The sequence below is a fragment of the Podarcis muralis genome, chromosome 4, assembly GCF_964188315.1.
Source record: "Podarcis muralis chromosome 4, rPodMur119.hap1.1, whole genome shotgun sequence".
NCBI lineage: Eukaryota > Metazoa > Chordata > Lepidosauria > Squamata > Lacertidae > Podarcis > Podarcis muralis.
In genome coordinates, this window is record NC_135658.1 from 83,008,449 (window position 1) to 83,022,447 (window position 13,999).

Consider the following 13,999-nt stretch of genomic DNA (forward strand, 5'->3'; position numbering starts at 1 on the left):
CTGGTCTCCACACTAGGGAGGTGTGTGTGTGTGTTGTGGAACTCCATACCCCCCCAACATTTATCCGATGGAAATAGCGACATTTTACCATATCCTTCAACATTACTCTGATGGAAATAGGGATGTCAAGGAAAAGCAGATTGTTCCGGGATCAAATCAGAAACAGCTTTTATAAATTCAGGATGGTCCCTAGAAAATAGGGACACCAGGAACCAGTCATTGGGCCATGGCCTGGCCAAGACGACTTTCCTGTCATACTTCAGAAGCATCTTGGGGATTTCCTTGTCTGAGCAGAGAAGAGGCATGTTTGATGGAGACTAAATTTCAAAGAATCATAGAACTGTACAGTTGATGTACTGCAATTTTCCTCTGTGAATCAAATACACTTGGAGCAAGTTTGTGAGCAACCGATTGATCTTTGAGCACCAAACGTAGAACATAAACAAGTGACAAAACTAGAAAATTATGTTTATTAAAAGGAAAGGTCTTTTTAAAGTTTGCCAGTGCTGCAAACCTACAAAATTACAAAACCAGAACAAAGATGGTCCTTGATCCCACTGATATTTTTTATTAAACTTTTTTTCCATAATGAGAACAAAATATTATATTTCCAAATAAAGCTACTTGACATGATCATTTGAAAAGATACAAACAGTGTTCTGGCCAAAGAGGTATATCACTGTGGCTGCTAGTGTGTTTCGGCACTTAAAAGCACCTCCCATATTAACAATAAAGCAATTAAAGGAGTGGAGTGAAAATGATACAGAAAGCACAAGAAAAAAGGTAAGGTAGGAACAGCACAATATTGCAAGCTCAGGTGCTCAGTTCGGTAGCCATTTAAGATGAGGGGGGAGATGCGTTTATCAAATTGTGAAGCAATCACACAAAAAGGTGTTGGAGGAGCGCACAACTGGCAGTGAAAGATTTTTCTGACCCCCTCCTCGAAAAGGAGCATGCAATGACCCCCTCTTTCCAGGATTTTTCACAGGCTCATCACCTGTGACTGCCAACTAAAGTCGTCAATTAACGAAACAAACGTAATCCATCCAGAATGATGTCCCAACGGTCACCAAACTGAGACCACCCAATTAACAATACAAATTTAACATTTGGTGTTTGGTAAATTTAGAACTGGACTGTGGTGTCCTTATTGCATTTTTGATTTTCTAAATACACAGTATACATTTAATACCATTATACAGGTAAAAGGTAAAGGTAAACCATTATACAATGTGTGTTTAATAAATCATTTTGGAAGTTAACAAATCTCATGCTTTTGAGTATTATCTATTTCTTCTAATAATAGATTCCCCAGGCCCCACCCTCCCCACAATGGCTTTGATCTTGATTATTTTCCCTTCTGATTTCATGGTCAGAAACGCAGGTCAATTGCTGATTATACTGGATTGTAAAGTGTACAATCTTCTGTGCTTATCTTTGAGCTAGTGTTTCTCAGCATCCCCAACATTCACAGGTTTAAAGCAGCAAACATTGCTAAGGTTGCATGTTGTACTGAAATTTCTACCCACTCTCTACTATGTGCATAATGTACTTTAAACCTATCTTAAGAAATACTTTACAGTACATCAATTGCACAAGCGGTTCTTTTTAGTCATTCCCGTCATAATCTGTGTAACTCTGAAAGCCGCTATTCCGCCTTTCATGAAGATGAGACAGCTTCTTCCAGACAGATTCCTGGTGGAAGCTAGCACTGAAAGATCTTCCCAGGCGCCCATGCTGCTTCTTAGAAATGTTGTCTTCGCTCTCAGACTTGGCGATACCCGGCGTCTGTGACGGGGGCTGCAAATCTTGTCTAGCGTTTCCAAATGGGAAGTTCCAGGGGCCAAACCTTTGCCAGCTAAGCCTCTGGAGAGCAATGATGCAATGCAAATTTCCTCCTACCTAAAAATCAAGGAGAAATCAAGGAGAAACAGAAAACCAAGTTCTAGATTTGGTACTAAGTTCCTTTCCTACGATTTCATGCTTTCCTCACCCTCCATTTTAAGACTTTAAACTTTTTTGAGCCTGAGCAGGAGAGACGCTGCTCTTTATCTCTGCCAACCCCTCACAGCACTGTCTCTGCTAATTATTATTATTATTATTATTATTATTATTATTATTATTATTTCTTATTTATAGCCCACCCATCTGGCTGAGTTTCCCCAACCACTCTTGACGGCTCCCAACAAAATATTTAAAAAGCTGGTGAACAAGTATCCAAAAAGCTGGTGAAAACATGTGAACAAACACATTTCAGCAATGCATTTTTAGCAAGTCATGATACTTCCTATCTGGCTAATTTTTTACAGGGCAGTGACCTAGTAAGAGCCGTGAGCAAGAATATAAACTATTGGGTGGAAAGAGCTGGTTTGCAGCAGATACTTTTAAGTCAGCCTTTTCCCTAGAAAGAGCAAACAGATCAGGAAGAGGTTGCTTAAGAGGGGCTATCAAAAGTCTTTTAAAAAATTTGTTGTACTGGAATACTGGGGCAGGTTCCTCAGAGGGCCAGTGAAAGAAAACACGGAGTTACCACAGAGCTCTGATGCTTAGCCAAACAATCTTTATTTGGAAGCATATACTGAGAAAGTTACTTTTTGCAAAGAACAAGTTTTAGTCATTCATTTGCACCAGCTTTTCTTAGTTCACATGAGCAGCGGGAGTCACACTAGATGGATATGCAGAACTACTGACCTCCTTCCTTATGTTTTCCTAACATTTTCACTCAGGGATTAATTTTTCCACGTTTCTTCAGCAGTTGTTAATTTTACATCACTCACGCAGCAATCATCCCTCACAGCTAGAGTCCTAAAGCCAACCTAATGAGGCACAAATGCTCAAGAAGCAAGCTAATCTTGTTATCAAGATGAAGCAATTTTACCTTCTTTGTCTTCCGATACTGAAGGCCCCTTTCCAAGTGCCGGATATCTAGATACTCAGGATTTTGTGTGTTCAAGTCAGTTACAATATCTGCCCACCTGTGCAAAGAAATAAATAAATCAGGGGGTGTGGTGGGAGGGTGGCAGTGAGATCACAAATTCAGTGTAAAACATGTCATGCAATAGAATTGCACAAGCAGTTTTTATGGTTTTAAAACTCTTTGGGGTTCAGATAACAAGACAGTCTTAATTAGGAGCATCCTGCACAGCACGTGACAGAAACTTTCCTTTCCTTGATGTACCTTTTAAAAATGAACACACACAAAATTCACCACTCAGAAATGGCTACAGCCCATGAGAACACGGGGTATTTTGTATCCCTGCACTGTGCTTCTGTATTACCCAAGTATTTCCCTCACTAATTTCTCAGCTCCTCTTTGGCCTCTGCCTCTTTGGTTACCAAAATGAACTGAAAAACTATTTTCATTAATCAGTAAGGTGGAAAAAATGGTATTTACTTTCCTTGGTATTTTCTTTTAAGATGGCAAAGTCTGTTTTGCAGAGAGAGAGAGAGGGTGACAGAAAGGAGGGGATGTAGTATTTTGCACACAACACAATTTTCTCCTTCCACAGTCTTGACACCACTCTTTGTATAGTCAATGCCAAGGAAAAATTGTGAGCTCACAAGAGATGATGTTACTCTTAGAAATTTGTTTCTCAATGAAACGGTACCTCTGCAGAGAAAGCTCTCAGCTAAAGTCTTACCACTTCCTATTTGGAACTGCTGTTTTAAAATTTATGTCTCTTCAAGACAAATTCCCACCCCCTCCCCATGGGTTCTACACTAGTAATACACCAGACACCTATGTGAAACGGGATGTCGATCAGATACAAGCTACCTACCTACATTTTGTAAAGAAGCACAGTACTGTACCTCAAAAGCCTTCACGGAAGTTGTAAATGAAAATTCAAAATACCCTTGGAAACATCTCTCCTGTCCAGTTTTTGCACTTGCCGTTAACAGCCGCTCTACAAGCATGTGAAGTTCATAAAACCTAAATCTATATCTGATTAATCCCACTAGGGTGTGCTAACTTACTTTTTGCAGTGAATAGTTGGGTGTTTCCTGCTTGGCTCTCCGATGAGTATCCAATGTTCCACATCTTGCTGCAACAGGCGCCCTCTAGTGCACACAAAATCATATCCACTCATTTACCACAGTAAGACAAGGCAGCTTATGAAAAAGCTTAGAATCATAGAACTGTAGAGTTGGAAGGGACCACGAGGGTCATCTAGTCCAACCCCTTGCAATGCAGGAATCTTTTTGCCCAACATGGGGGCTCAAACCCACAACCCTGCGATTAAGAGTCTCATGTTCCACTGAAAGAGCTACGCTTTCTAAGGTATTCTGAACAGTCAGCATGTGTGTCTCAATACTACCACTTAGCTGTTTTACTTCTACGTAACAATATAACTTCTGCTAAGGATGACTAAAAGAACTTTAAATGTTTTCCGTGACTGTGGTTCAGAGAAATTGCTTCAGACTTAAACACATAAAATATGTACTCCAGTCTTAATTAAAGTACAGGCACCAATTAATCTTGAAGTACTGGCTCCACATTTATACTGCATCACCTCTGTACCGATTTTGGCATATGTAACAACTTGCACAAGTGGAAATAAATTTGCCCTAAAATTGTTAAGTTATTTTCGGATGCAACACCAAGCCAACATTTGCGTTTTGTTACTCCCTCTTCATAGCAAGGAGTCCATGGCAGCGGCAGCCTGAGCGTTCATGGCAAACCATTAGCCATGACTTACCACAAAATGTGAATACAGCTGGTGAGTCGATGGCTAAACTGAGATCAGCTCACACTACTGCCGCTCTTGGTAAAGATGTGTGTGGTTTTCGTTTTGTTGGTTTTTTTAATAAGATTTCAGTCCAAATTAGAAAATATTTGAAAAAATTGAAAGCAAGCCATCTTCATGCTGTCTTAAGTTTTCAATGCCGTTAAAGTATATAAACGTTTTTTGTAAGTAGGTGTGCACCCCTTAGAGATGTGGGTGGCACTGTGGTCTAAACCACTGAGCCTTGGGCTTGCCGATCAGAAGGTCGGTGGTTCGAATCCCCACGACGGGGTGAGCTCCTGTTGCTCGGTCCCTGCTCCTGCCAACCTAGCAGTTCGAAAGCACGTCAAAATGCAAGTAGATAAATAGGTACCACTCCGGTGGGAAGGTAAACGGCATTTTCGGGCGCTGCTCTTGTTCGCCAGAAGCGGCTTAGTCATGCTGGCCACATGAGCTGTACGCCGGCCCCCTCGGCCAATAAAGCGAGATGAGCGCCGCAACCCCAGAGTTGGCCACGACTGGACCTAATGGTCAGGGGTCCCTTGACCTTTATTAATATGAATGACTTCAGACTCGCTTTTTCCACAGGGTGACCAGCAACTGTTCAAGTTCTGTTTCTGATGTTTTGCATAGGGTATAGATTCTTCCTATCACCTACTTCTGACAACCCTGTCTCTGATTCTCCAAAGGCTTTAATATACCCAGGATACAGAAACGTAGAGTAGCCTGGATTTAACAACATATTATTCAAAGAATGCCTATAGCATCAGTAGGTCTTACTTGTATGCCTTGCTTGGTTTTATTGGGGTGGCTTCAAATCCAATGGGGCAAAAATAATGATTTTGGCAATGATAAATGTAGGCCACAGATTCATCTCGCAGTCCTTCTGTTAGTTTGGTCAAAGCCCCCGAAGCTACAAATTAAAACAAAACAAAAGTCACTGGTAATTTGGATTTAGTCTGCAATGAGAGGAAATGCCATAGAAGATTTAACCCCTACGTGGAATTCTTTATTTTGTGCTCTGTAAATGGCAAAACACTCAGGGGCTTCAGAGGCATGCAAAACATGCATTACAAAAGCCATAGCTTCTAAATACTCTCAGTTTACTAAAACAGATTGAAATGTACTAGTCAAAAAAAGGCAACTGTATCAAAATACGTTTTTTAAAAACAAAAACCCGCTTCAACATTTCTTTGGGTTTTGTTTTTGCAATCGAGTGGTGTATAAATTTTATTACATAAATAAATAAATGAATGAAACCAGCCTCCGCTAACATATTTTGGACTACAACTCCAATCATTCCTGACCTTTGGTCATGCTAGATAGAGCTGGAATCCAACAACATTTGGAAGGTTGTATTAAATTCATGCCCTGCCAGAAAGGTTCTGTGTTGCCTCCAGAAGCAGCTGAGGTGATCTGAAATTTTATTTCAACTGCAGTTTCGTTTCATTTTTAAGCCACCCTTTCTCCTGTAGGAACCCAGGGTAATGCACAGAATGGGGCACTACCAGTCAGGTGGGCAAGTGGTATATAAATAATAATTATTATTATTCTAGAAGGAGATTCAGCTGAGGCTCTCTCCTGCTCTATTTTGCTTTCAACTGGCATGCTGTCCAAGCCTCCTCCACAAGGACAACTCCACAAGGAAGTTTTCTGGCAAAGTTCAGGAATGCATGCTACAAAATAGCATCATTCTTTTTTTAAAAAAATAATCTGCACTGAGTTCAATGTAGATGTTATACAGTAATGTTTTAATAAATAATGCAACTGCTAAGAAATGTTTTAATAAACATAATGGCTATATATTCTGGTTCTCTTTTCCCTTCTGTCATTTTCTATTGTTCCGTCTGTTTGACAACTCACCTTAATAAAATTAGTTACTTACCAGTCTCCCCAGCCGTCTTATACTTCCCGTGAGGTTTATAGAGAAAATATGAACATCCTTTCACATGGAAATGGTCGTTAATTTGTCTGAACCACCTGAAGAGCACAAAGTGGAAAAACATAGTACTCTGGTCCATCATAGCCCCAGAAAACGACTCCCTCTGCTCCCCTTTATTTCTCCTTTAAATGCTACGAACATCATACGAAATGGCTATATGTTCACAACATGCCCCGATTAAGCATGCAGCAAAACGATTCTATGCATGTTTATTCCCATTGAGATCAGTGGATCTGAATTGTCAAATAAGTGTGCACAGGATTGCAGCATCGCCTTCCCCGGTGCTTTCTGCTTATTTCACCTCACTGCACTGTAAGAGCAGGCTGAGTTCCTTCGCATACCCTTCTCCTCTGAACTTAAGGGCAGCTGAACTTAAGGGCTGGTCAGTCACATGGCAGAAGCATCATCAACACAACAAAGCATGTTAGTGCATTTCAGAATAAATGTTACCTGCACATTTTTAAAGCTTTGTACATATTTCTAGACCACGATTGGTCCATTAAGACTTTATCCACTGTTCGGGTCTCCTTGGAAGCAAGCCCCACTGAACTCAATGGCATTTACACCAAGGGAAGTGAGTAGATTGCAGCCCTAGCGAAGTTCTATAGATTAATAATAACTGAATGCCATTTAAGATACTTTTTTAAAAAAAGATGCACGTATAACCCTGTCGAATAGTGCAAGGTAGCAAGAACAGCTTTACCTCATTAATGTTGTATTTCCAGTAAATGGCCCAAATCTAATTTCTTCGAAAGGAGGTTGAAATCCCAATATATGCAAAGCCTCTTCTTGAGTAATAGGAGGTAAGCTGGTTAAAAATAAGATGAGAATGTAAGGAATTATCACTTTAAAAAGCAAGGATTAGGCTATTTCTTTAGAACACTAACTATGATGTAAGTCCCACTAAATCCAGTAGGACTTACCCCGAAATGAAAATAGTTAAATAGCTCCATCGAGTGACTTACTTTCCAGCTCCCATTGTGCTATAGAGGAAATTCCAGCAAGAGATTAATGAGGAAATCCCACATGAAGTCTTATATTGAGGGCGACTTATACAATACCTTTAAAAGAACACATTGCTTAAGTTTAGGCAGCCATGTCAAGACGTAAAGGAAAACAATGTATTTCACTTTTGACAAATTAATAGATACATATATTCAGTCACAGAATTTGCTTCACAACTGAATAGCTGGCTCGTCTCACAAGAAAACCATTACCTCAGCACTCTCTACTCCATGTGTCACATCCACCTAAGTAGTTCCACAAGCATACAAAATCCCCTCCCTCTACCCGCACTCCCCTAAATCTGCTCTGGAGGGATGGGGGAACCCCCAAAATATATGTAAAGGATGTACTGGGAGCCAGAGGTGATAGCACCAGCAGAACTGTTTAGTTGGAAACCTTATAGTTAAGGTATCTTAAGTAATGAAGAGATGTACCTAGAACTACTTCACTAGAGCTTAATAGCTAACAGGACAGCAAAAAAGCTTGACAAAAGAGAGAGCTCTTTAGGAAACAGATATATAGGTTCCCAAACAGGATTCCACTTATTATTTCAATGCAGCTGTATTGCTGTATTTTTATTATTGCTGGAGACAGACCTATCATGTTGAAATACTGATGGAAACTTCATCCATTTTAGAAGTTGTGGGGAAACCTGGGGCCTTTACTGTCAACACATATGCTCCAGATCCAAAGAAGTAATTTGAAATATTCTCAGCCAGCATTCCACACTTAAAACATTCAGGGCTGTGGTTATTCCTGCTCCTTTGAGGAGGCAAGACACCTGTCTATGAGAGAGTGCAGAGCTACACACAAACTTGTAATGGAGCCACAACAAAGTAGCCTTATAACCATAGATTCCTAGAAATGTAAGGTGGGAAGGGACCATGAGGGTTATGTTGGTTTAATGCTTCCGGAAACAAAAGACACTCCTGTGATTTGAATAATCTCACTATAAACATAGCTGTACCCAACATCGGTTTTAAAAATATTCATCTTTACACATTCAAAATTAAAAAATAGCTTTCGAAAACTACCATCTCCGGAGGTCTAACACTTTCCGTTGTTTTATTTCTTCAAGAGCATAATGTTGCGGACATTCTCTGTATTGTTTACTCTTCTTTTCTACAGACATCTTCTTGGTTCCTTGCTTCTTTATGTTGCCTGTCAAATAAGTTTAATAATTATTCTTCAGTTAGACAAAACATTATACATGAGCTTATTCGGAAGGCAGGTAGGGATATAAATTTAATAATAAACTTTAAAAGTCAGTTTTCTGAGAGAATTGCAAAAAGAAAAAAGCAATCTACAATTGGAAAATTTTTCTATGTGGTCATGCTGAACTCCAAATTAAAACCAAAATATGAAGTATGAACTGTGTAAGTGTATATAGCTTGGTTTCATTTGCTTAATTTACACTGTGCACAAGTTAGATTTGGACTATTTTGACAAGGGAAAGAGATATGGTTTTGGCGCAGGCATGGCCAAACTTGGCACTCCAGCTGTTCTGGGACTACAACTCCCATCATCCCTAGCTAACAGGACCAGTGGTCAGGGATGGTGGGAACTGTAGTCCCAAAACAGCTGGAGGGCCGAGTTTGGGGATGCATGGTTTAGGGTATAGGAGACATACACAGAAAGCAAAACATGAACTGGAAGACAGGCTGCTCAGGAAAAGCATTTTGGTTCCTGAAATTCATTCCAATTACGCAGATAAAATATAACTGATGGAATTCTACAAGATTAGTGTGTGAAAACAGTCCTGATCCAACGATACCCAGGCATGTACCTCCAGATGGTGGAGGTGTCAGGTGAGCTATTCTGGCGCCCAGGCATCTTCACTTGGTCACAAGCGGGCCAATAGCCAGGTACAAAATGTGCCTGGCTAATTTTTAGCATTGCCTGGAATCTGGTGCAGTGAAGGGGAATCTACCCCTGCCCCATCTTCAATTCTCACCAGTGGGAGCACCAAGGCTGTGAATACAGCTGGGACTACAGCACTCCAACCACTGCCCGCCAGGAGTTTATATTACAACCTAAGTATATTTTTCAGGAGTTGCTTTCCATTTATTAAGATAAAAACACCACCACCACCGAACGTTCCATCAAAATAATTGTACCTGCTCGATTCTTCAGCTCTGGGGATGTATCACTGAATTCAGACTTATCAATTTCCCACGCCAATGGGAGCTTTCCAAGGCTATTGGACAAACTTTCCAAGTGAGTATCTTCATTGTAAACTATGTCTGATGCGCCAGTCCGAATGCCAATGAAACCAGGCGAATTGTTCCTAACATTTAAGGCAGTGTTGTCTTGTAGGCAGGCACTAACTGTAGCACTTGGGCTTTTGCGAGCGGATGTTACCTGGTTTAAGAAAGCATAGTCTGAACAGATAGTGTAAAACTTTTCTCGGGTGTGAGTGACGGGGCATCCCCACGGATAATGCCTGTCCCCACTAGATCCAAGAGAGGCAACAGAGGCACCGGCAGCACAGAACGGTTTTACAGTACCATGAAGATTCACTTCTGAAGCTGTTCTTCCAGGTCCATGTTCGCTTTCTCCAGAACCACTCTCTAGCTGAGAGTCTGCAATGTTCGGCATTGAATGAATATACAAAGCTTTTCCAAGGTAATAATAAAAGGACAGTGAGCCGCAGGCTCCTTTCCAACTCAGACACTGCCTACATCGCTTCCTCCAGATTTACGAGATAATTTCAAATTGTCTGAAATAAAGAAGAGAGCATGTTATGTTTTCAGATAATAATAATAATAAGTATGCCAGAAGTCTTCGCAGCAAAACTTGGGGCTGGTACACAATTTATTTTCTCCATGCACCTGTCCAAGCCATCTTATTACAGTGGTACCTCAGGTTACATATGCTTCAGGTTACAGACTCCGCTAACCCAGAAGTAGTACCTCGGGTTAAGAACTTTGCTTCTGGATGAGAACAGAAATCGTGCTCCAGCGGTGCAGCGGCAGCAGGAGGCCTCATTAGCTAAAGTGGTGCTTCAGGTTAAGAACAGTTTCAGGTTAAGAACGGACCTCCGGAACGAATTAAGTACTTAACCTGAGGTACCACTGTATATCCTTCTTTGCGGCAAGAAACCACAACTTGAAGGTGGAGGCCTGGATTTAGGAAACTATTACAACAAATCCATGTAATGCTGCGCACCTACACCCCCTGTGTGTGTCAGGAGGGTTTGTGTTGTGCGTGTGTGTGAAATTATTAGAACTAGACAAAGGTTCCCAGACAGTAAGTGAACACAGTCCCTAAGGCCGCAGGATGCTCACTTGCAAAGGGCCGAAGGCAAAGACTTTCAACCCACTGCTTTGTCCCCCACAGCACCTAGACTTCCAAGGCACAACTGCCTCTGAACATGGAGGCTCTAGCTCGCTTACCATGGCTAACGAGAAAGCCATTGGCAATCATAAAGGACTTAATAACTGGACATATTCAGGCTGACACACGCAGGGAAAAGAAAAATAATTAGAGCACCTCATTTGAAATCCTACGGAAAGTGAGGTGAGGCATTGACACGAACAGCAATTGCTAAGAACGCCGCTGTTCTCTTAATGGTTCATATACCAACTAAAACACAATCAGATGTTAATAAAAAAATATGAATTGTAAGAACTAGACGGAAAACATGGATCAAGGAGCACGGGAAACCACTTTGATTAAATTGCACGGATTTTGGAAATGATAATTATTTTGATATCAATTGGAATTTGTATGTAATTGGCAACACACTGGTAATATTGGAAAATTATATATATATATATATATACATACATACATATATATATATATATATATATATATATATATATATGAATGAAAGACATTGTCAGGCCTAGTGTCCTCCACCCAACTGCTTTCCCCAACGTGGCAAAAAATAAGAATAGGGGGTCGGTTGCCTTGTTTGCTTCTCCCCCCCCCAAAAAAAAAATCCCCCTTTTTCCTGGCTCCATTGTGAGTCCACCCCTGAATAAGGCGCAACAACAGAGCCTGCACTAAACCAGCACTCGCAGCACACGCCCCGCCCCCCGGACTTTCCCCGCTTTTCTCGAGCAGAGACCCTCACTGTCCGCTCACACACCCCCAACCCCAACCTCCGGAGGGGGGTGAGCTGCCTCTCCTCTTTACCTGCTTGGCGGCGGCCATGACTCGCATCAGCACCAGCATCACCAACAGCGCGCGCTCTCTCCCTCTCGCGCCGCCCCCTCCGAGCTCACCTGAGCGCGCGCGCGCCAGCGGGCACGCACACATATACCCCTCTCGCGCGCAAGCCCCGCCTCCGCCCTGCAATCCTACGGGACCCGGGCGAGGAGGAGGAGGAGGAGGAGGAGGAGGAGGAGGAGGACGCGCAGCCGGAGAGGCCAAAGCTGCTTTGCAGCCCCGCCTCGCTCCTCCTCCGGAAAGAGGCCCCGGGAAAGCAACAGCATCAGCCTACAGACAGCTTGGGGAGGGTTTGGAATAGGTAGGCTAACTTGGGGGGCGGGGGCGGGTTTGATCATTTTGATCACGCTATTTTATCCGATAGTGATGTATGGAAGTGAGAGCTGGACCATAAAGAAGGCTGATCGCCGAAGAATTGATGCTTTTGAATTATGGTGCTGGAGGAGACTCTTGAGAGTCCCATGGACTGCAAGAAGATCAAACCTCTCCATTCTTAAGGAAATCAGCCCTGAGTGCTCACTAGAAGGACAGATCCTGAAGCTGAGGCTCCAATACTTTGGTCACCTCATGAGAAGAGAAGACTCCCTGGAAAAGCCCCTGATGTTGGGAAAGATGGAGGGCACAAGGAGAAGGGGACGGCAGAGGACGAGAAGGGTGGATAGTGTTCTCGAAGCTATCCGGCATGAGTTTGATCAAACTGCGGGAGGCAGTGGAAGACAGGAGTGCCTGGCGTGCTCTGGTCCATGGGATCACGAAGTGTCGGACACGACTAAATGACTAAACAACAACAACAACATTTTATCCGATATAGCTTTGCTCCACTCTGTCCAGGTCTTTGTTAATTTGTCACCCCTGGTCATGCTGTGCGGATGCCTGATGATCATCTTCCGAAGCAACTACTCTATTCCGAACTTAAAAATGGAAAGCGTAATGCTGGTGGTCAACAAAAGAGGTTTAAAGACTGTCTCAAGGCAAATCTTAAAAAAAAAAAGGAGTATAAACACTGACAACTGGGAAACACTGGCCTGCAAGTGCTCCAGTTGGAGAACAGCCTTTACCAAAGGTGTCATGGGCTTTGAAGACACTCGAACTCAGGATGCAAGGGAGAAACGTGCTAAGAGGAAGGCACATTTGGCAAACCCTCACCATGATCAACTCCCACCTGGAAACCAATGTCCCCACTGTGGAAGGACGTGTGGATCCAGAATTGGCCTCCACAATCACTTACGGACTCACTGTTAAAACTGTGTTTATGGAAGACAATCTTACTCAGCTACGAGTGATCACCAAAGAAGAAGAAGAATAGTTTGTTGAGGTTTTTTGTTTTATTTGCACCCCTAAGTATCTGAACTTGGTGAGGCAGAGTTTTATCTTGGTGATGTTGGCGAATTCTTTTTGGACAGGCTTCCTCAACCTCGGCCCTCCAGATGTTTTGAGACCACAATTCCCATCATCCCTGACCACTGGTCCTGCCAGCTAGGGATCATGGGAGTTGTAGGCCAAAAACATCTGGAGGGCCAAGGTTGAGGAAGCCTGTTTTTGGATATGGGGTGTTGAAGCACATAGCCTCAGATTTTGCAAAGTTTACTTGTAGGCCCAAATGTGTTGCAAATGTGTCGACCACCAAGGAAACGTAACAAGTGCCCAAGTGACACTGACACAAAATCCCATGCGTACACTAAGTAAAAGAACATAAGCTTTCCCATAGCACCCCCTCTCTCCCGTCCCCTCTTTTCTTCCCAACCCCACACTGCATATAACACCAATGTCTCACAACAAATGTAACTGATCTGTAGAAAACGCCAATCTGAAGAAAGAGACAATGCATGTGCTTTTGTAAACGATGAAAATCTTTAATAATTTTTTTAAAAAAATACACAAAGAGTATTGTTCTTTTAAACAAACAAATATCCTCACAGCTAATCATTTCATGGTTGCCAGTAATGGCATATTTCAGCCATCAAACGCCTAGGTGATCAGGTTATGGGTTTTTGAAATAATCCTCCTGAATGTTAATAACGAGGGAAGCGTAGAATTGTAGAGTTGGAAGGGACCCCCAAGGGACATCTAGTCCAGCCCCCAGGTAGAGCTCACCAGGAACCATGGGCGTAGCCAGGATTTTTGTTAGGAGGGGCAGAACCGAAGTGATGGG

At 42.2% G+C, this 13,999-nt stretch overlaps 1 protein-coding gene across 2 annotated transcripts; it reads right to left on the bottom strand.

Moving 5' to 3' along the window:
- Positions 1-452: 452 nt before the first annotated feature.
- On the bottom strand, positions 453-11,971 carry BIVM (basic, immunoglobulin-like variable motif containing). 2 transcript variants are annotated; one of them, XM_028728180.2, is made up of 10 exons: positions 11,815-11,971; positions 9,789-10,390; positions 8,706-8,832; positions 7,632-7,727; positions 7,370-7,474; positions 6,610-6,704; positions 5,505-5,637; positions 3,976-4,059; positions 2,879-2,975; positions 453-1,902 (listed from the first exon to the last, which is right to left on the bottom strand). In XM_028728180.2, the coding sequence occupies exons 2-10, from the start codon at positions 10,267-10,269 to the stop codon at positions 1,609-1,611; spliced, it is 1,512 nt and encodes a 503-aa protein (XP_028584013.2). In that variant the 5' UTR covers positions 10,270-10,390; positions 11,815-11,971; the 3' UTR covers positions 453-1,608. The 2 variants fall into 2 exon arrangements, with proteins under 2 accessions (XP_028584013.2, XP_028584014.2); XM_028728181.2 differs by lacking the exon at positions 7,632-7,727.
- Positions 11,972-13,999: the final 2,028 nt, after the last annotated feature.